The 22,659-nt window shown below is 54.9% G+C and overlaps 1 protein-coding gene across 5 annotated transcripts; it reads right to left on the reverse strand.

The window, feature by feature from the left end:
- Positions 1–10,241: 10,241 nt before the first annotated feature.
- LOC116942557 (mitochondrial fission regulator 2-like) lies at positions 10,242–22,620 on the reverse strand. Of its 5 annotated transcripts, none has more exons than XM_032954609.2 (9): positions 22,036–22,620; positions 21,103–21,289; positions 19,632–19,727; positions 18,006–18,110; positions 16,759–16,874; positions 15,362–15,666; positions 14,480–14,753; positions 13,694–13,874; positions 10,242–13,271 (listed from the first exon to the last, which is right to left on the reverse strand). In XM_032954609.2, the coding sequence occupies exons 2-9, from the start codon at positions 21,157–21,159 to the stop codon at positions 13,128–13,130; spliced, it is 1,278 nt and encodes a 425-aa protein (XP_032810500.2). In that variant the 5' UTR covers positions 21,160–21,289; positions 22,036–22,620; the 3' UTR covers positions 10,242–13,127. The 5 variants fall into 5 exon arrangements, with proteins under 5 accessions (XP_032810500.2, XP_032810498.2, XP_032810497.2 ...); XM_032954607.2 differs by having other exon boundaries at positions 21,103–21,286; positions 21,986–22,620; XM_032954606.2 differs by having other exon boundaries at positions 21,986–22,620.
- Positions 22,621–22,659: the final 39 nt, after the last annotated feature.

Genomic DNA, 22,659 nt, shown 5'->3' on the forward strand with positions numbered 1-22,659 from the left:
AGTAGGGTAGGGATGGGTAAGTAGGGTAGGGATGGGTGAGTAGGGTAGGGATGGGTGAGTAGGGTAGGGATGGGTGAGTAGGGTAGGGATGGGTGAGTAGGGTAGGGATGGGTGAGTAGGGTAGGGATGGTGAGTAGGGTAGGGATGGGTGAGTAGGGTAGGGATTGGTGAGTAGGGTAGGGATGGGTGAGTAGGGCAGGGATGGGTGAGTAGGGTAGGGATGGGTGAGTAGGGCAGGGATGGGTGAGTAGGGTAGGGATGGGTGAGTAGGGTAGGGATGGGTGAGTAGGGTAGGGATGGGTGAGTAGGGTAGGGATGGTGAGTAGGGTAGGGATGGGTGAGTAGGGTAGGGATGGTGAGTAGGGTAGGGATGGGTGAGTAGGGTAGGGATGGGTGAGTAGGGTAGGGATGGGTGAGGGTTCCCAGTGAGTAGGGTAGGGATGGGTGAGTAGGGTAGGGATGGGTGAGTAGGGTAGGGATGGGTGAGTAGGGCAGGGATGGGCGAGTGCCCGGGGAGAGTCACGTGCCTCCTTCATGGTGGGGGGGGGGGGGGGTTTGTTCGTATCAGGAAAGTGTCGACCGGCTCTCGGAAGGGTCCCGCTACTGTTTGTCCACGTCCGTGAAGACTTCGCGTTTGGTTCGTGTGAGCGGACAAGCGGAGAGAGCCCCCCGCTAACAGTACCAGGGGGGCTAGCACTGGCTGCTAGCTCTCCACACAGGCGGGTCTGTGTTAATAGCCGACCCGCTTACTGTACCTGCCAGTTTTATTTTTCCCACCACCGTACTTCCAAGGCGTGCCGGGGGCCGTGCCGTGGCGGTCGCGCGCAAGGAGCGAGTTGAGTCGCGCGTAGATGATGTGGCTAACGACACCGCGTGCTCACGGCGTACCGAGTGACGTCACAAACAAACGCGTCATCAGCCCCTCCCCACCCACGCACCCTATCCCCCTGGCCTCGCGTGTGTCGCGAGGCGAGCGTATAGGTAAGCACGGTTTGGTTCCGGCTCGGCCAATAGAAAAAAAACACCCGTACCGTGATGGCGGCCCCGTGCTGGTTCGGCTCGGACATGCCAGTGGGAGAAAACAAATGGGAACTTTACAGGGCCACTTGCCGCTGTCGTTGTCGTCATCATCGTCATCATCGTCATCAGCAGCTGTAGCCTCGTCAGGGTGGAGGCCACGTGTCGACCCCGCGGGAACCACGACCGTCCGTCTAAGGACCAAGCCCGCGGCGCCTCGGACATTCTCAACCAAACGCCACTCAGACTATTGCCAAAGGACATTGTTATTACTGCTACTCGACTCTTACTACTATTACGCATTTTAAAACAATAATAAAATAGGCGTAAGGTTTTTTAACGGAGGAAAACAACAGAAAAGACAAAAAAAACCCAACGTTGTTATTGGTGCTATATTTTTGGGGGTGTTTTTGTGAAATAATGAGGTTAGAGCAGATTTTGGATTTTAAAGTGAAATGTATTTTGGGGGGGCGGGGGGGGCGCGGGGCTGCGGAGGGACTGTTGGGTGAGGGGTTATGCGGGGGGGGCTAGGGTGAGTGGGGGGTGGGGTTCAGATGTTTGGAGAGAAACAGAACGCGGTACCTACATGGAATTGGTGCTCTAGTTGTGGAATATCACGTGACGGGAGATGTCTCTGTGCGCGTCTCTCTCTCCGTGACCGCGCTACGGCGTTTGTGAGTTGTTGTTTTACCGTTGTCCTCAGGCCGTCTAGGAATCGTGGTGCCTTTTATCGTAATAGGTATTATCATTATTACAAAACACACACACACACTACACACACACACTACACACACACTACACATACACACATACACACACTACACATACACACACACACTACACACACACACTACACAAACACACATTACACATACACACACTACACATACACACATACACACACTACACATACACACACACACTACACACACACTACACACACTACACATACACTACACATACACACACTACACCCACACACACTACACATACACACACTACACCCACACACACTACACATACACACATACACACACTACACACACACACTACACATACACACACTACACCCACACACACTACACATACACACACTACACCCACACACACTACACATACACACATACACACACTACACCCACACACTACACATACACACACCACTACACAGACACTACACACACTACACCCACACACACTACACATACACACACCACTACACATACACCCTACACCCACACACACTACGCCCACACACACCACTACATCCACACACACCACTACATACACACCACCGCACACACTACACCCACACACTACTACACCCACACACCACACACCACACCCACACACCACACATGGAAATCAAGGTGCTTTGTTGTGGAGTGGTGGGGGCTTTTATTTTGAAATTGCCCCTCGTGTTCGCCGTCACGTTGGACTCTGCCGGCTCGCGACGTGGAGCGGACGTTTGAATCTCGCACCAGCTGAGATGGGGGCCCCGGTCGTGCGTGGGGTGTCCGAGAGAGGTTGTCGCTATTGCACTGCTGCTGCTTCAGTTGCAGCTGTAGCTGCTGTAGCTGCTGCTGCTGTAGCTGCTGTAGCTGCTGCTGCTGTAGCTGCTGCTGCTGCTTCAGTTGCAGCTGTAGCTGCTGCTGTAGCTGCTGTAGCTGCTGCTGTAGCTGCTGCTGCTGTAGCTGCTGCTGCTTCAGTTGCAGCTGTAGCTGCTGCAGCTGTAGCTGCTGTAGCTGCTGCAGCTGTAGCTGCTGTAGCTGCTGCAGCTGTAGCTGCTGTAGCTGCTGCAGCTGTAGCTGCTGTAGCTGCTGCAGCTGTAGCTGCTGCAGCTGTAGCTGCTGCAGCTGTAGCTGCTGCTGCTGTAGCTGCTGCTGTAGCTGCTGTTGCTGTAGCTGCTGCTGTAGCTGCTGTTGCTGTAGCTGCTGCTGCTGCTGCTGTCGCTCTCTCCGCTGCGTGCTTGCGGCTGTGCCACCGCGTGCTGTCGGGCGCGCTGCCCCGTCGTTTCCATCCCACGTGCCGAGAACGCCTCGAGGAACCTCTCCCCCCCCCCCCCACTGCCTAATGACAACGGTTCCTGAAGCGGCACGTGGAACGCGAAACGTCGGACGTCGTGCCGAACGAACGACGCGCGGTGCGACTCGTGGCCGCGTCGCTGAGAAAGGCGGAAAGCGGTCGGCGTCGTCAGCAATCGGAGGCAGCGCGCCCTCGTCACGGGCCACCACCACCATCATCATCATCATCATCGTTTGGCATCGTTCTACGGTTCGTCATGTATCATGTAGGCTCGAGTAAAGGCCACTTTATAAATGTTAAATTAGATTTCGACGATGCCGGTAAATTGGACAATTATGTTTCGCATATATAGTGCGTCAATCAAATGCCACGGAAAACGCGAAGCTATTTACATCGCATCTCAATCATTCGAAGCGCACCCCCAGTGGCAGCTGCCCCTGCGTGGCACGAGGTGACGCAGCCCCCGGCTTGTAAGCGGGCATCAGTCTCTCCCGTAGGGGGTGGTGACTGCTGCTGCGTGCGATCCCAATTGCATAATTCGCGGAGTTATTTTTTTTACTTGGGCAAATGTGGACCCTGACGCACGCCGGCACGCGTTGGCCAGCGAATAACGCCACGGGATCTTTACCGCTAGGCCACGTCTGCCAGTAGGGCAGGAGGGGAGGGCGATGCATGGGTGTCGAACTTCTGTCGCGCACCGTGCATAGGCAGTGTCGTGCTAATCGGGGGTGGGAGCCCTGCCTTGTCTCGCGATGGTGATGCGAATAATCATGAGCATACGACGATGATGATGATGATGGCCGCGGTGTTGATAATGCCTGTGGTTATGGCAGTGATGCGATACGTTACGTTTCTGCGTGATGATCATTGGCGTTTTCTTTGCACAATTCTCATCGATGTGTTGCCGAGACGGGGGGGGGGGGGGCTGGGAGGGTGGGCTGGGGGGGTCCATCCACGTCGCCCGTCCGCCCACTCGCCACCAACTCGGGCGACGCGTCGAACCCCCGCGGTGCCCGCGGACTATCCCGGTAGTAATTGGTGTGTGGGGGGGGGGGATCGAAACGTCGGGGACATCTCGAAGGTGTCCCTGCGACAGGGCGGGCAGGGGACGCCCTCCCGGCCCCCTCCCAGAGATGGCAATGCCCCCCCCCCCCGGCGTGGAGTCGATTAGCGCTCATCGCTGATGGTCAGCGGCCGTGAAGAACGCGGAGAGAGACACCGGAAGCCGATAGCCCCTTGCCCTCTGCTCCCTTTTGTTTGTCTCCAAAAATCTACCCCCCCCCCGCCCACACGCACCCACCCACCCACCCCTCCTCACACAATACTCAGGGTGCCCCCACCACGGCCGCTACAGCCGGGGTCGTGCGATGCTAAAAACTTTTTGATCGGCGCAGCGGTCCCAGGGCAGTCGGGCATCACCAGCCCGTATCGGGGCTTCTGCTGCTGACACGTGGTGATGGGAGCAGTGTGCGCGCTCCATCAGCTGACCACGGTGCTATGGGCACGCAGCAAACGAGCAAACAAACGGCAACAAAGCAATATCACTCGGCCCAAAGCTTTCTGCACGATGGTTAAAGCGCGACAGGGATTTCAAGTCTCCGTGTGTAGTTTTTTTTACGAGAGATAAGAAAAACACAGTTGAGAACTCTCCGATGTGTCATCTGGCTTACACCTCTCTCCACGTGTTGCTTTAGCGAACCCACGTCCGACGTTTCGCCCCGCGTGCCAGGGAGCTTCTTCCGGATCTGAACATTGAACAGGAGCAATAGCAGCAGCAGCAGTAAGCCTGCACACATTGCTGTGATGGGTAGGTTCGGAGGTGGTTGTAGGGAAAACCAGGATTGTTTACACATAAAATTACCCTGGAGTATTTTTGTAGCATGTTAATTTTGAAGCATGTTCATTGACACCGCAAAATACTGTCTCCCGAAACACGTGACACGCTGTGTCGTGGCGTCGCTTCCACCCGCTCGGAGCGGCAGCGGGCACCGCCGTCTCTCTGGCTCCCGCTCGCTCTCCCGCACCACGAAGCCACCAACAGAGATGAACCCCCCCCCCCGTCTCCCCTAAGGTGCTACTCACAGCCACAAGTGGACAGGCAGGAGGTGGGGTCGGAGGGGACTGGGTGCATGTGGGGAAGGGGTGAGGTAGAGTTGAGTTGGGGACGGGTTAGTCGGGCTCCGGATAGCAAGACGCTTTCCTACAATTGTGCCCGGTGTCAGTTCTATGGATCTGGTCTCACACGGGCACGGGTGTGGGAATTTGGGGGGGGGGGGGTCTTATAAACCGGGCAGCACGATAGTACACTAGTGGCTGGTTGTCTTGTATGTTAGGGCTACCAAGTCAACATGCAACGTTGCTGGCCATGTCGTCGTTACCTTTGGCTCCAACGTTGCCGCAAGCGTTGTTGGCCCAATGGTTCCATGCTTGGTTGGTGAGGGCTCGTGGTGCGATAGGTTATTTTCCTTTTGGGGGGGGGATGGCATTTCTCTGGTGCTCTGTGACGTCTCGCGCCCGCCTCCCCTCCCCCCAGCGTGGAACTCGGCACGTGTAGCAAGCCACGTGGGTCGCGCTTGTTGGTGCAAGTGAACCGCGTTCTAACCTTTCCCGCGAGAGAGTGAGCGCGTGGTTCGTCGTGACACCTCTATCGTGGTGATGGTGGTGGTGTCGTCCGTGTGCTCTGTCTTGTTGGTTCAAGTTGATGTGGCTTGCGCACCGCGTGTAAAGGGTCGCTTCGAGTAGGCACGGCCACGCGTGTCACACATTGGCGGATTTGTCCCTTTTCGACAGCGGAAATGTCCGCCTCTTTCTTCGTTTTATAATCAATTACGCCAGGTGGAAAGAGTTAAATCCGCCAACATACAGAGGAGTGGCCCTTAGATGAGACCGTGTGTTTCTGTGGGTAAAAAAGAATAATCAAAACCTGGTTGTTAGGATGTGTAAAAGTGTTGCTTTTACGCAGGGCTTAATTTCACCCGGAGTTGCCCCGGGGCTGATTTTCCCCCCCGGGAAAATGTTCCATGAGAAATTAACCCCTCGCTTTTACCAATATTCCAAGCGTTGGACCCAGCCATATTGGAGGTGTGTTTCTTGTCTATTAGTATAATATCCTTTTCTTTAGTTTTGTTTATGGTGAAAATAATGTTTGTGAATTATATTGAGGGTTTCGGGAAGTGAGTCAAGACCGACACTTAGACCACGTGTGCCACCATGACTAATACTGTACACGCCTCTAGCCTGCCACGTGACAAGCGCGCATGTACGCACATCCACACGCAGAACACCCACACACGCACAGCCCTACGTAAATAATCCACTGCTGGATGAGTACACCTGCCCCACTCCCTCGGGGCACCGTTCGTCACACGCGGCCTGAGCCACGCGTTTCGGGGAGGGATATTTTGTGACCATACTTCACCACGCTAGTCAGTGCGGACAGGTGAAAGTGGTCACACTGGCAGTGGTCGCTCGTCCAATGCGCCGTCCAGGCTCGAGCCTGCGATAGCTGTCGAGATCGATATGGAAATCGTGCGCATCACAAGATTCGTGCTCACACACTCAGCGTTGTTTTTTTGCTTCACACCTGTGTAGCTAAATGTAATCTACCTACAGAGAGGTTATCGTTGGAGGCTCATCGGCCTATCTGGCTTTGGAAATACTGTATCTCTTTTCTATTCAAGCAGACACAACCAAGACTGGGGTTTGTCGCCCCTGAAGCACATCGGCAGGGTTGTAGCTGGCAAAACGCAGTTGGTCAAAAATTTATCATCAGCTGACAAAACGTTGTTTCTTCGCAGGTTAAACGGGGGCGTTGTGTTATAGGCCGTGGAGCGGTGGTGCAGTGGTGAGCACGCTGCGCTATGAACCCGGCGATCAATCTGACAACTCGAACCGCCACAGCCACGGAACTCTAGAGCGTTGGTGTAGTAGTGGTCAGGACCACGACCGGCCGCTTTTGTCTTTCGTGTTGCTGATGTTTACACACCGCACCAGGTACTCATTTACGGCTGAGTCGACCTAGGGGAGGGCCCAGGACCAGTTTAGAGATCTGTCACCACTGATGCCAGGCGTGGCCGGGAATCAGGCTCGGGATGTAAGTCCAAGCTGATTTTGTTTAACAAGGCGAGAGACCAGGACAGAGAAGTCTCATTTGCAAGCGTGGCCCCGAGTCTGAGCAGATTGCGTAGCGCAGTGCGCCAACGACTGCGCCACCATTCCCCAGTCACATGACACGCAGGGTCGCCCATGGGGGGGGGGTGCTTGGGGCAACCCCCCCCCGCTTAGTTACCCCCGACGGTTACAAACTAAACCGGAAGTATTACAGCCGACACCGTGACGTCAAAGCGCGCCCCCCCCAAAGCGTGGGGCCCGGGGCAGTCGCCCCAGATTCGCTGGACACCGGTGACGGCTCTGCCCGCACCACACAATGCGTACATTGCACAATCAGTGCATCCGTCTGTGCATGAACATTTTGGCAGCAGCACATGAGTCCACGGCGGTGCTATTATATCACACGACACTTTTTGCAGTAAATGTTGTATGAACCTTCATTTATATTTAAAACAGTTTTGGAGAAAATGGTGCTTTCTTACACGGGCACTAAAGAGGCGACTTGAAAAAAATAACTCAATTTAAACACTGTTCCTTAGCAACTACAGTTGTTAACAGGCCGCTATAGGGTGTTGTTGTATTAGGGTTGCCGCGATACATGATTGTACGGTACACGGCCCACGATAATCGCACGTGGCTTCGTGCGATACACGGCCCACGATAATCGCACGTGGCTTCGTGCGCTACACGGCCCATGATAATCGCACGTGGCTTCGTGCGATACACGGCCCATGATAATCGCACGTGGCTTCGTGCGATACACGGCCCACGATAATCGCACGTGGCTTCGTGCGATACACGGCCCACGATAATCGCGCGTGGTTTCGTGAACACATTATTATTCGTTCCGCAGCCCGCATGAAGCAAAACGTCGACGATTTTGCCACCACTGCAGCCGCGCTCGCTCGCTGCGTCGTCTCGTTCCGCGTGCGACTGACGTAGCCAGACGCGTCACAGATTGTAGACAATGTAGAGTCTCGGTGATTGGTGGGTGGCGGGGAGAGAGGGGGCGGGGAGAAAGGGGGCGGGGGGGGGTCTTATCGTACACGGCAGAGTTGTGTGGAGTGAAGCGGAGCAGCGCTGGTGAACTCTTTGACAGCACCAATTTATCTTCCAACTGGAAAGCACAACTCGCCGATTCGCCGTCGCGTTCCATGACAACGTGACGAGGAGCCGGTACTCGGCACGTATCGTATTATCGTGGCAACCCTGGTTATTGGTGGGAGCGGGGGGGGGGGTTACTGGGTTGGAGTTCTAAAGCTTCGATGTTCTTGCGTTCTGAATTCGTGTGACGGACCCATGCAGGCATTTAGATGCGTCGGAGTTTTCATTTGGTTAAAAACGTACCAAGAATGCCTCTCCCCCCCCCACTCATCCCCCCCCCCCATCTCGGAACTTGTGTTATTTTCTCTGTACACGTGAGCGTTTGACGATGATGATGTGTAAAATCACGACATTTGTTTCTTTTTTTGTAGCATTTAATTACAAAACAATCTTTGAGATTTGTTTTTTGTGTACTCCCAATTTGTAGCGTTTTTAGAGCAAAGTCAATAAACGTGAGTGAACCTCTTTCGTCGACTCGAGCTCACTTGCCAGAGCCGTGGGTATCCAGCAACTACACCAATACACGGTGGTAGTAGTGTTGGTGGTGGTGGTGATGATGGTGGTAGTGTTGGTGGTAGTGGTGGTGGTAGTGTTGGTGATGATGGTAGTGTTGGTGATAGTGGTGGTGTTGGTGGTGGTAGTGGTGGTCGTGGTGGTGGTGGTGTTGGTGGTGATGATGGTGGTAGTGGTGGTGTTGGTGTTGCTTGTGGTAGTGGTAGGTGTGCGTTCACCGTTTGCAAAGCGCCCGTTAAGAATGTTCGCGTCGTGGTGTGCAGCTGGTGGCGAAGCAGAAGACAATACCCGATCTATCCACTGCTGGATGAAGCTCCCACCGCCCCCCCCCCCACCCCTCCAAGGTGTAGTATCAAGGGTTGTTATTGTGTCCTGGCTGGCTGTGGACCCCTCGACTCACGCCTACAGACATCTTTGAACGCCAAGCAGGAGAACACGGAGCACGCGATAACCACGTGAGTGTCGTGCTTTGTTAAATCCATCTGTGCACGTCCGTGATCATCGCTGAAGGGTCGCCGACTTCCAGCGGCCAGGTTCGAGTCGTGTCCCCACCGCCGCGCAGCGGTAGTGGCTGCAGGGCGCGTGTCTCGGGTCAGGGCGAGGCGTGAATGGTGAAGTACTACACGGAGAGGTACTGGGGAGAGGTAAAGGGGCGAGGGGGAATGGTTCAAGGAGTCCTCGACGCCGTTGTGAGCCACGGTACCACGTGGGGCGCTCTTCACTGCTCCATCTCCTAGCGCGCCCCCTCCCAGCCCCGAGGAGTTATCCAAATGAGGAGATCCCCTGGGAATGCTTCCCCATCACCAACCACCCCCTCCCCCCGCAAACCCCAGCGACCCCCGAACACGCGAGCTGACGAGTGGCACGCAGCCGAACTCTCCTTGCCTCGTCTCGGCACGAGCGGCCACGTGCACCCCACGAGCCCCCTCGTCATCCCCCGGGACTCGGGGAATGAGGTGGAGGAGAGGGGGTGGGGGGGATGAGGGCAGGGGAGGTGCGGACTCACGGCGAGGCTCTCGGGAGTAAAGAGGACGAGGTGGAGACGGAGGAATGCCGCTGTGGAGAGGCTCTGCTGTACTTCTCTGAGCTGCGTGGGGCCCTAGACGCACCCCCTCCCCCACAGCCACGTGGTGACGTTCATTAGATAATTTTGGAGATCATGGATGGGGGCGATTGGTCGGGCCGGCACGTGGATGGGCGGGTAACTTTGGTAGCGTTATTGAGACCAGGCCGATGATGGTGCTGATAGTGAATAGAACAGCGCTGGGTATCCCAACATCCCAGGCCTCGCGACACCGCCGACCACGCGCCGTCCTTCCGCGTTCACCAATTGACTGGCTTTTGCAAATTAGATCGTTGCACGCCGCACGCGCCCGATGATTGTCATACACGTCCTACGTGACGCGCTGAGCAATTCAATACAAGCCCCACGTGACAGAGCACTCGTACAAGATGCACACGACATTCTCAAGTTGTTTGGGGTTTTGTTTAATAAAATTACTTAAAAATCAGTAGCTATGATCAAAGTTAAAAACCCAACTGATACGTGCAGATAAAATGGGCCGCATGACAAACCCCAAAGGGGAAGAAATCATGGGGGGGGAGGGGGGGGAGCAGGCTGTGGCGTGGAGAGCGTGCAGGAGAAATGTTGAATATCCGCAGGGAACAGCAGCGCCAAGATACAACACGAAAAATGATGCGGATGCCAAACACCGCGTTGATGCGTGATCTGTGCGTTGCGGTATTTGTAGCCGGGACATTGGTAGAAACGAGTTTGAGAACCACCTCCCACAGAGCGAGGCGGGCCACCATTTGAACAGAAACATTGAAAACAACTCATTTAATCCACGCGTACATGCAAGCCAAAACGTGCTCGCTTCGTTGCAACAATTTCCGAACTTCCTTCAGACAGCAGTTACCATCGCGTCTCCGCGACGGGCGCCCGGGTGACAAGCTTAATAGCTGGTCGAGTTCATCCACGTAACCCGCCTGCTCTCAGCTAAGGCCTGCCCCTTTCTCGAAAATGAGCCGTTTTGGGTTTTCGAGTCTTTTAAATTGTCTAGGAAACACCCCCCCCTCCCCTTCATCATTTGTAGTCTCAGCATCCCTTGTTGGAGAGACACGCGAGGTTCAAAGTGAATCGCTGGCGGAAAGGTACTGACCCCCCATGTGCGCTACTTTCCGGCCCAACACACGGAACGGTTCTGATCGTCCACCAGAACAGACCGGCCGAGTGGCAGCAGAAGGAAGTTCGTGCCTCCTACGGAAAAGTTAAAAACGACAAACGTTTCGTGTTGCGTTGCCGTTACCACCACTACTATGTGTTGTTGTTGCTGTTCGGCACGGACGTCCGGAACCACGTGCCGGGAGCTTCTTCGACTCGGTTCCTGAAGAAGACTCTCGGCACGTGGAGCAAAACGTCGGACAACAACGCGTAGTGATCGGCGCAACCCGAAACCACAGCGAGGAGAGAGGGGCACAGCCCAACAACGGCTAACACCTCCGCGGCAGTCCTGCACCCGCGAGGTTCCAGCGTACAACGCCGCCACATCGGCCCACGCTGGCGTGGCCCATATTATTGCCCGCGAGCCTGCCAGGGCAGACGGACTAAACTGTCGCTTTACTCCTACGTGCATAGACAAGACTCTTGACCACCCCCACTCCTCTGCCGCTCGGTTACCCACGGCGCAGACCGTCCGCGCGGAGGATTAAAAACCGTGCTCGCAGGGGGGGGGGGGAAGTCGAACATCTGGCACGCTGCTCACTGGTATGGAGCACTTTGTTATAATCGTGAGCCTGCTGCTCCTCACTCGTCGAAGGGTCAGTCGTCGGCAGGTGAAACCGATCACTCTCAGAAACAACGGAGACACGCGGAGCGTTCCGTGTCGCCACCCCCGCTCCACGTGGGTGAACAACAGCTGGAGCCGATGGGAGCCGAATCCACATGAGCGTTTCCGGATTTATCCGGGTTTTTGTTTTAACTTGGGCCACCGCTGCCTCCCGTTGCCCAGGATAATCGCGAGTTGCCTCCGAGTCACTTTCCCGTGGGTGTTTGTGGGTCGTGTCGCTTGCTGCGCGCTGTCGTCGTTTTTGCGAGGTGCCGGCGTCCGCCGTTTCGTTCCGCGTGCCCGCCGGGAGCTCTTTCGGCGACCGAATTGAGTTCCCGTTCAGTGTTCGGTTCCTGAAGAAGCTCCCGGCGACACGAGGAGCGAACCGTCGGACGTCGGCGGCGAAAGGGCGGCGAAGACCCGCAAACTCGCGCGGGGAGGGCTCCGAAGCAGCAGCACGACCCGCAAGCACCTCCGCTGTGGAGCAGTAACTCGGCCCGCTAGAGTCACCCGGGAAACTGACGCCCACCGCTCGCCTTTGTGCGTGCCGGGCAGAGCGGTCGACGGAGGTCCCGAGCTACGATTGGCGACAAGGCCGATGTGGAGAATGTGAAACCGTGCCACAAATTTAAAAAAAAAAAAAAGCGCAGCACCGCAATTTCGGGTCTCCAGGGAAGGGTGCCGACACTCCTCCCCCCACCTCCTAGACGGTATCTCTTGGCCTTCTCTTCCACACTGGCCAGACACGTTAGAAGAGGTGGGAGTACCCACAATTTACCCCACCACGCGCGAACCTGCTCATCGACATCACTGTGCCGTACCCAATCCCTACCGCCGGGTGAACAGAGGTGGAACCGAACCGTGAAGTTGTCCCCAATCCGCCACGCAGGCAGCATCCCAAACCCGTTTAAAAAAATAAAATGCTAAAACAAAACCACCCACGAGTCTAAAGTGGTCTCGCGTGCGGTCAAGTGAACCTTTCCCCGTACGAACATCCGGGCCCCACCGCGTGTTCACCGGGTAACGCATGTATACAGTACAGCGCGCGCGTCTCTGAGAGCAGCGGTCGAAATCGTCTCTCACGGTGACGATGCGGGCACCACGTCACGAGCGGCGTCTCGATCCGGAGAAGCGCGTCGTTGCTCGTAATCGGTTTGCCACGCGCACACACACACATACACACTGCGGCCACCAGAGGCCGCTACATTCGCCACAAACAAAACAAACCACAGAGACGAGGCATTAGATTTGGGGAGAAAAGTCTAAAATTCAATCCGGGGACGATGGGACCGCATGGTCGCGCGTAGAGGCGCCATCGTCCGCACGCCTGCGGGGGGTTGAGGGCGGAAATGTCCTTAACCCCCCCCCCAGCCCCCCCCAAGTGCGCTAATTTCCGGCCCAACACACGGAACAGTTTTGATCGCCCACCAGAAGAGTCTGCAATGCGGCATGTCCGTTCCGTCGGCGACGGCGCTCTTGCGATGACGCGGTGGCGGCCGGGTGATGTTGGAGCGCCCGCATGGGCGGGGGTCAAGAGTGGACGAACAGAGGTGACCCCAGAGACGAGGAGGAGGATGAGGAGGTGGAGGATGAGGAGGTGGACGATGAGGAGATGCCTTCGTAGAAGGGCTCGTCCAGGCTCCTGCCCGTCACCCTGAGGAGGTGACGGCCAAACTAACGGGGGAGAGGAGAACGTAACGCAAGTCAGCGTGGAAGCTCTCGTCATCATCATCATCAGCAGCACCATCGTGATCCTCGTACCAACATTATCAGCGTTGTTACGTATGTTGAACTTCTATCGCATCGTACGTAGCCAACCGTGCTCATCGGAGGTGCGATGGTCATACCAAGATTATCATGATTGTAATAGCAACATCATTGTCGTGATACCATCTTTATCATCGCGATCATCATCAGCATCGTCGCCATGATTGCAATGGACGATGCACCCACCGCTCGTGAGGTCAGTCTGTACGTGGCGAGTACACTGCGTCACCCACGCGAGCCTCCGCTCGTTCACCTCTCGCGACATCCGCGGGCCCAGCTCTGCTTTCCGCAGCGGAAAAATCAGCCCCAGCGCCGCAGCCCCCGCGTACCTTGGGCACGTCGGGGCTGAACGCGTGCGGCGAGCCGGGGGAGAGGCCGGGCTCGGGGCTGCGCGGCGCGCGGCAGCGAGCGAACTTCCTGCGCAGGGCCTGCGCAATGAGGGCGGCCGGGTCGGACGGCGGGGTGATGCAGGCTCGCAACGGCCAGTGGACGGGACGCCCACCCGGGGACCTGACCACGACCACCACCACCACCACCACAAATAAACGGCAGCAATCACAAGTTATAATCATCGGCAGCAGCGTCGTCAGTAAGAGGTAGAATCAACGTCATCATTATCGTTATCATCATCATCGTCGGCAGTGATAGCAACGGGAGTCGGCACTCATGTCACCATCATAACCAACATAAACAGCAGCGCCAAGCCGGGGCGCTGGTGGCTACGCTGCGGCACGTGGCTGCCTGTAGGAATCCGGCGACGTGCAGAGGCATCAGCGAGGGTTGGTGGATCACCGCAGAGATGCTGCTGTGAAACTCCCTTCCCGTGGGGGCGTAAAGGAGGCATACCCTGGCTCGCCAGAAGGCGGTCCAAGCAAGTGTGGGCTAATCGCCATCTGTCTACATCTGTACGGGGATAGTGTTGCCCCCTTGTGCAAGGCGTGGGTTTTCTATAACGTATTATAATAATAATAATAAACACAACTCATCATTAATTGGCTGAAACAGTCTTACAAATAAATACCCAATGTGGCAGCGGCAGGACCCTCCTGAATCTGTAGAGTCCTACAGATTCGGCGTGTCCGTCCCGGATAAACCAAAACGAAGAAGTCCCTCACCTCTCCACCACGCGCAGCTTCACCTTTCCCAGGTTCCTCAGCACGTCCATCATGTCGGGCACGGCCTTCTTGCCCACCGCGGCTCCTGCCTGGCTCTCGCTGCCGGTGCCATCGGCTCCCCCCCCTCGACCTCCTGCTGCGTGCACACGCTGCTCGCGGCGCCGGCGAATCAGCCGCAGGGCGCCGGCCCCACCCTCGAGGATGGAGCAGGCCGACGGGGGTGGGGGCAGAGGCGGGGGTGGAGGAGGAGGAGCGGTGGGGCCCGGTGCAACCTCTGTTGGAGTGGAGGAGCAGGGTGGGGGTGGCGGGGTTGGAGTGGACACGGATGACATCATTATGAGACCTCTTTTTGAGGTCTCATAATGAATTTGATTGGTCCACACCCGAGACAGCTTTTCTTAGAGAAAAGCTTTTCTTAGAGAAAAGCTGTCTCGGGTGTGGACCAATCAAATTCAAGGACAGTGCATATTATTATCAGAGTTGTCTTTTTTGTTTGCATTTTGACTGCTTGTGTTGTGGTTAGTGCAAACATGATGCCTTGAATAAAGGTGTCAGTTTTTGTGCCAGTTAAAAGGGTGAAACCTATTCCTACGGATGACATCGTTCATTGTTATTATCATCATTGTTTTTAGCATCAACATCGGCGTAATCATCATCATTGTTATCGTCATAACAGCGAGGAGGGCGAGGCGGACGAGGAGAGCTAAGAGGATGGGGACGGCGAGGAGGGTCGGGGAGGGCGAGGAGGGCAAGGAGAGTGGGAAGGGCGAGGAGGGTGGGGAGGGTGAGGCGGACGAGGAGGGTGGGGAGGGTAAGGTTGGTGGGGAGGGTGAGGAGGGCGAGGCGGGCGAGGAGGGTGGGGGAGGGCGAGGCGGTGGTTACGTGTGGCATCTGTCCCCCCAGCTCCGGGCTGGGCCGTGACGATGGCGGCGATTTGTGCTCGCAAACGCGCCAACTCGGCTTCCAGCGTCGCGATCTTCACAAGGGCGTCTGCTCCTCCTGCTGCTCCTCCTGCTCCTGCTGCTGCTGCTCCTGCTGCTGCTGCTCCTGCTGCTGCTCCTCCTCCATCACCATCGCCGGTCCCGTCCCTCCGCTCCCGGAGACTCGCGCTTCCCGGCAGCTCCCGCATGCCGCGCGTGTCGGAGCGCGGCGAGGAAGTGCCGGCGTTGAGGCGGAGTTCCGCCCGGCTGACGATGAAACGGGGGCGGTTAGTAGCAGCGGAAGCAGCTTGGCGTGTGGGAGCCGGACGGAGCGTTACATCGCGGGACGGCGAGAGATGGCGACAGATCGACGAGCACACGGGCCCAAAGCCCCATTCAGCCAAGCAGCCGGTTGATGAACAGGACTCCTGCTGGTGTAATGTACGAGTTCACACGTGTCTTGAGAGTGAGAAAGGTTGTTATATAAGGAGCGTGGGGGAAAAGGACGATGGGAGGGAATTCCAAAGTGGAGCGGTGCGAGGCAAGAAGAAAGAGAAGTGAGGTGACCTGCTGTGTGGCGAATCAGCAGATGGGCGAGCGGCTGAGCGGGGTGGGCGAGCGGCTGAGCGGGGTGGGCGAGCGGCTGAGCGGGGTGGGCGAGCGGCTGAGCGGGGTGGGTGAGCGGCTGAGCGGGGTGGGCGAGCGGCTGAGCGGGGTGGGTGAGCGGCTGAGCGGGGTGGGCGAGCGGCTGAGTGGGTGGTTGGGCAAGTGGCTGAGCGGGGTGAGTGAGCGGCTGAGTGGGTGGGTGGGTGAGTGGCTGCGCGGGGTGAGTGAGTGGCTGAGCAGGGTGGGTGAGTGCATGCATTGTTGTGACCTGCGGTGCCGTGGTTGCACACAAGTGTGGATGAAACTAAACGATCCTCCCAACACAGGTGGAGGAATCAATTGAATAAAGCTCCTTGGAACATTAATCATGGTAGCTGCGCTACAAGAGTGACAAGGAGGCAACCGACTTGTGTGAATCAGCGAGTGCTGGATCATCAATCAACCGGACCCGCCGACGATTGATGACGATGATGAATCATCCTTGCGGCTGTGGGCACAGGGGCCTGGCACCCAGAGGCCGGTGCCTACTCAGTACAAGGTCATAACACAACACTTCCGCTTGCAGCAGTACTGTAAGTGCGTTTCCTCCGCCACACAGCAGGGAATCAAATGCAGGGCAGGAGACGATTTCAAGCAACGGCTGATTAATATATAAACCACCGCTCCACACACACACACTCATAGAGACAACAAAAACAAAGCGTATCAGGGATAACGTGCTTCCCGGATGCAACTGCTGTGCAGCGTCAGCACCTGCAGCAGCGGTTGGCCACCCCCTCCACGATGGGGAAGTATATCACTTCGGCGAAGCTCGGCACACTTGGGCTCTCTTCACGGGACGGAGCTCCGGGATGTTCTCCTGCCAGCAACTACAAGGCAGAAGCGGGGCGGTGCGAGGGTGGGGAGCGGCGGTGCAGTTGTTAACGCACTGCGATACGGACCTTTGAGTTCCCCGGGTTCGATTCCCGACCACGGCTACCATCAGCGGTGATGATATAAATTGCTCTCAGGCCTCCCTTCTCTAGGTTTACTCGGCGAAGTTCCGGCCTCCATCGTTGCTCGACAACAGCACTTGCCCCAACAGTCTGCGGAGGCGAACTTGGGGGAAATTTGTCTTTGTGTGCGAGCGTGTTGTGTTTAAGAGATTATGTGTGTGTGCGCGTGCGTCTATCCAGCGGTAGTCTAGCGGTTAGGGCGCTGCGATACGAAAGTGGTGACCCGAGTTCGATTCTCGCTCACAGCCAAACCTGTGATATGACCCTAGGCCTCCCCTAAGTCGACTCCGCCTCAAACGAGTACCTGGTGTGGTGTGTGAACATCACCACTGCGGAGACAAAAGCGGCCGGGCGTGGTGTTGACCACCCACCCCCTCGTGGTGCTTGCGAACAGCACTTGCTCCTACAGTCTGTTAAGGCTGCATGGGGGATATGTCTTTTTTATCGTTTTGTGTCTATCCAAAATCGCTGTGATCAATGTGGCCGGTTTTCCACGGGGCAGGCTCGTAATGGCAACACAACGTTCGCAACAGTTCTGTTCATACTGCAGCAACTTCACGAAGAGTCGGCGTGCCGCTCTCCCTCTCGTTCCACACGGAAGGACAGAACGAATGCTTTCAATGTCAGTTTGGGGCAGAGGATGTGGACTACCGGCAGCGAGTTCGTCGCTTGTTGCAGAAGTTTTACGGTTCGAATCCAGCGGCCGCCCTGGTTATTACCGCGGTGTGGTATTAACCGAAAAAAATGCCACGCGCGGTCTGTTTCGCAGCAGAGGTAAAGATCGCGATAGTAGGTCATTGTGTCGTCATCCAAATTTTTATATTACCTGCAAGTGAGAATTTACCGAGCAATCATAACCCCCCCCCCCTCCTCTTGTGACAACTTGGCAGTACTTCTTCCGACAAAGTCACAACTCTCCTGGGTAAACTAGCAGAATAATTAAATAATAAAAACAGCAACAACAAGTTGGAAACTGCTTCAACCCCGCCGGGCAAAAGAACTCGCCTGCAGGTGCGGGGAGAGCCAGCGTGGGATGGGCAAGTGCGATGCGATCCAGCGCACCACGCTCCGTCTCCTCCCATACGGCCTCCCCTGCAAAACGCTGAATACCTGCCAGTGACGCACGCACACACAATTAGACAAACATCCCCCGTATAGCCTCAACAGACTATTGCATCAAGTGCTGTTAGTGAGCACCTATGAAGGCCGGGTGGCCAGCAGCATGCCCTGGCCGCCTTTGTCTCCCTCGTGGCAATGCTTTGACACACCGCACCAGGTACTCGATGGAGGCTGAGTCGAGCTAGGGGAGGCCCAGAACCGGTTCAGATAATCGTCACCGGTGTTGGCCATGAGCGGGCATTGAACCCGGGTCGTCAGGTTCGTAGCGCAGCACGCTCACCGCTGCACTACCGCTCCCCACACACACGCACGCGATTATGTCTTCTGCAGCGCCGCAGTTCAAACGTAGATATCTTCCTCCTGTCTGCTGCGTCGATCGCCCACGTTTCACACGCGCACATCGCAGTCGGGTACCAAGCAACGTTCTAACGAGCCTGGGTTTCTGTGCCTCTACGTGCGCCTCTACATGCAATGTGTCAGGTCTCACAAGTCAAGCTAAGCAGGTTGAGCCTGGATAGTGTTTGGTTGAGTGACTACCAACACAAAAAAGGTTGTTCCTGAAATACCAGGTTGATTCAGGGGTGGCATTAACCCCATTTTATACACACACACAGGCATTCCTCGGTTTACGTGCTTTTGTGGTATGCCGTTTTGGAATAACGCGGCGCGCTATGTATTTAGACCTTTTATTGACGTACGCGATGCAATTTTTTTTAATAATAACGTCACCCGCCACGCGACGTACGCCACCTCCTAGCCTGGCACCGCGACCCAATGGCGTTGCCAGCAGCCAGTGTGGTACGGTGACTTGGTGCGCTATACCGTGCAGCATCTCGCCGCGTGCACAACGCCGCTCTTCCCTTTACTCTTTGGTTCTATTGGGTAAAGTCACGTAGGTGAAAATAAAATAACAAAAAATCACGACGTTTCGGCCACAACACAAGCGGCCTTCATCAGGTGAAGGGACGAGACTGTCTGGTAGGACAGCACTGTCCTCCTACGTGACTTTACCCAATAGAACCAAAGAGTATGGATCCTAGCAGTCACGAAAGCTTTAAATCTAGAAAGCTCTTCCCTTTGTCTCTGGTTATGATCGTACGCCGTCAGGTTTTACGCGTCTCCATCCATGGTTTCCACAACGCAACTCTGGTGCAGTTACAAGAAATAGTGTATTTCTTTATTTACATTTATTCGAGTTAGTATATACGAGTTTACACGATTTAATTTCCAATTTAAAGTATTATATTGTGTGTACATGTATTGTATTGATAGAGGCGAGGATAATATAGGCGATTATGTCTGCGAGTGTGAGTTAAATCCCCTAACCCACTCCTTTCCCATTATTTCTTGTGCTTGACATCGCGTGCATCAAGCAGTGCCTGTATATGTTTTAAAACTTGCTATGTGCAAGACGCGGAATATCCACGCCCGTCATTTCGAGAACACCTTCTCGTGTCCGACGCTTGCCGAGTGAGCGGCGTGCGTTGTGACCTTGCTCCGTGCGGTTCTCACAAAGGAAAGGAACGGAGCATCCTGGATCTTGGAGCCGATTCTTCGGATGAGACTCCGCGAGCTTCCCCCGCTGGTGACGAAACCCACGCTGCACTGCTGGCAATGAGAGGGGAAGAGTCGCGTTCCCGTAAAAAAACAAAAATCAGCTTTCGTACCGCCTCTATCGGGAGCGTCGATTCAAGGGATATGCGAAGCACAAGACTTATAAAGCTAGAGGGTGTCCATCCTTTACTCGAACCCAAGCGAGAGCCCATTAATAATAATCATTTATACCTGTAAAGGGGGATTTCATCCGTAGATCCAAATGCATCCCTGTGTATGGAATGCTGGAAACAAACAGCACCTGCAGGGTAAACGGCCACAACTAGGGGGTGAAGGCCAATTTAAAGCGGCGAGTTTTCTGGATGGACTCAAAGAGCTCTCACGACTCTGGGGGCTGTGCTCCCAAAGTACCAGAAAGCGTTCTTCCACAGTCTGGGAGCTGCGCTGGCAAAAGCTTGATCACCACAGCAACAAGGCCCTGACCTCGGAGTCCTTAGATGAAGAGCGATCCGAAGATCTCAGCAACCTCGTATGGAGTCACAACACGAGCCAGTTCCTGCGAATACTGCGGGGCTAACCCACTCGGAGCCCTGCAGGTCAGCAGCAAGCAGCAGCAGGATCTTGTAGTGCACTCAATACTTGACTGGTAGCCAGTGCAGAGACTAGCGAGCGGGTGTGTGATGATGATGATGTGTGCTCGCAACACGGTTTTGAAGCACACCTCGCTCGAAATCCATTGCCTCAAACGTCGCCTATTAAATATTTCCTTTTAAAGACCCGCGCCTGTGATTAGCGCGGTTGGCTACGTACGGCGCGAAAGAAGTTCAACACGCGTACACACACAGTGTTACTTTTGATGAACGCGTTTAGTTACTTGACGTAATAAATCATAAAACACTGGACTGATATACGTTAGTGATCTTCATCAATGGATCACAGAACGCTGTACATAATATGCATAAAAAAATAAGCACGAAAACCTATCAACAAAGAGCCTGAAAACAACACGAGGCGCCTTATCTAGTAGGAATGTTTTAAATCGAGACTTTAAAAAAAAAATCGCAAATGAAGCGGAATCTCTAATAGCTTGTGAGGCAGCGTTCCAAAGTCCACAGTATGTGTGTTGGAAAGTGCTCTTGTTGATTTGATGCCTTGCCCAAGCTCGGGAATTGGTGCACTTATGCAACTTTAACTTGTAAACCTAAATACTTTACGGATTTATTGTTGGTGATTTTTTTTACCTTAACCAATACTTTGTACTCGTTTTTTTTACTTTCTCACTCGTCTCTACTGGACACATCTGTGCAACAAAGCGCTTCGCAGGTCATCGGATTTGTTCCCGGGATATACAGACGCAAAGGGAGCCCCCTGTTCCGCTCCACCAGGGTTAAACCTCCTCAATCTCGGCGCCGGTGAAGATTCTTCTCACCTCGTCAGCGTCTTCAGCGAAGTAGTCGAGAAGAATCTCGATGGCACGCAGCACCATGTCGTCTCATCGCTCTCCGCCTTCTTCCCCTTCCCCTCCTCCTGTACCCCCGAGTGGCCGCCTCGACGACACCGAATCACAAGACAAAGGCCCCCCACCACGTGAAGAAGCCTTCGACCACAGCCTCCTTCTGGGGGGGCAAGTGCCGTTGGGGAGTTAGCACAACATATGGAAGGTCGGAACTGCGCACGAGGGGGCTTGGTGAGGGGGGGGGAGCAGCAACCACGCCCAGCCGCCTTTGTCTCCCCAGTGTCGATGCTTTACTACACACAGCACCAGGTACTCATTTGAGGCCGAGTCGACCTAGGGTAGGCCCAGAACCGATTTGAGATTGGCTATCACGGCGGTATCGTCGGTGGCCGTGAGCTGGAAACCGAGGATCGGCTTCGCCGAGTTCGCAGCGAAAACAAATCACACGCACGGTGGGTTGGGGGGTAAAGATGCAGCCCCTGCAACTGATTTGCTCACTCCACTGCTGGACAAAGGGCCTCCGCTAAATCCTATATTTTTGGGCCTATTCTCCCACTTTGGGAAGACTTCTCGGAAGAGACGTCTGTGAAAAGAAGCTTTATAGCAAATCGGATTCCTGCGAGTGTAAATAAACATTAATATTCTGAGATGTAGAGAGAGTGCGAGTGAGTGAGTGTGTCACCCCAACCCGCACTGAACCAGCGCGGTGAAGTATGGTCAAACAGCCTCCAAGCGTGAGCCGACAACGGCCTTCATCGAGCAGTGGATCGACCTTGGCTCAGGATGGCATTGATATAATTTACGTGTGGGTAAATTCTAGACTCAATTCCAATGTAAATGTGATGTAAACGCTTACCTGTGATTAATAACGATGATGATTTATAATAATCGACCCCATTCACCTACCCCTGCAACTCGAACACCCCGCCACCGCCGTGTAACGCCGCCTGCCATTGGCCAACTGCTCTTTTCAAACCCTGCAATGGGGACGCGGTGTCAATTGCTGGCGGGGAACCAATCCAAAGCGCTGTTGTTAAATATTTAATAACTTTCAGCAATTTATTTATTTTTTTATCGCGAAACTGAAAATGCTTCCCCATTTCAATAAAGTAACCTATTATTATTCTGTGACTTCTAGAAGAGTTTAATACTTAGAAAAAAAACATTGTTGGAGCGCAAGTTAACGGCGGCCATCTTGAGTAAGGGAAGCCACCGCCTACAACCCGTCACGTGACCGAGTGTGATGTTCCGATTACGTCACTACAGTCAAACCCCAATTGTTTCCCTTCAACGTGACTTTACCGAAAGAGCTAAGAATATGGTGTATCTCAATTAAATACCCGTTTTCCTTATCAGTGTGGCTTTCTCAGATTAATATGCCATCAAGGGTCGTAACCTGAACCGTCGCCTAAACGTTGATGTCGTTGTTAGTTGTCCCGTACAAATATGGCCGCCTCAGGGATTAAATCGATTCGTTGGCGGGCCTCTGCCCTCCCCTGCCAACTTTACTCTGACCAGCACGGCGATTGG

This window comes from Petromyzon marinus, chromosome 15 (assembly GCF_048934315.1).
Source record: "Petromyzon marinus isolate PM22_M1 ecotype Great Lakes invasive population chromosome 15, UKy_Petmar_22M1.pri1.0, whole genome shotgun sequence".
Classification (NCBI taxonomy): Eukaryota; Metazoa; Chordata; class Hyperoartia; order Petromyzontiformes; family Petromyzontidae; genus Petromyzon; species Petromyzon marinus.

What these genes read in the sequence shown, in the direction of transcription:
- LOC116942557 (XM_032954609.2), bottom strand. Translation starts at nt 21,159, where the DNA reads ATGGTGCTGCGTGCCATCGAGATTCTTCTCGACTACTTCGCTGAAGAC. An exon ending in AAGCTGCGCGTGGTGGAGAG is followed by an intron (nt 13,875 to 14,479) that starts GTGAGGGACTTC and finishes GGTCGTGGTCAG; the next exon opens with GTCCCCGGGTGGGCGTCCCG. An exon ending in TCAGCCCCGACGTGCCCAAG is followed by an intron (nt 13,272 to 13,693) that starts GTACGCGGGGGC and finishes CTCCCCCGTTAG; the next exon opens with TTTGGCCGTCACCTCCTCAG.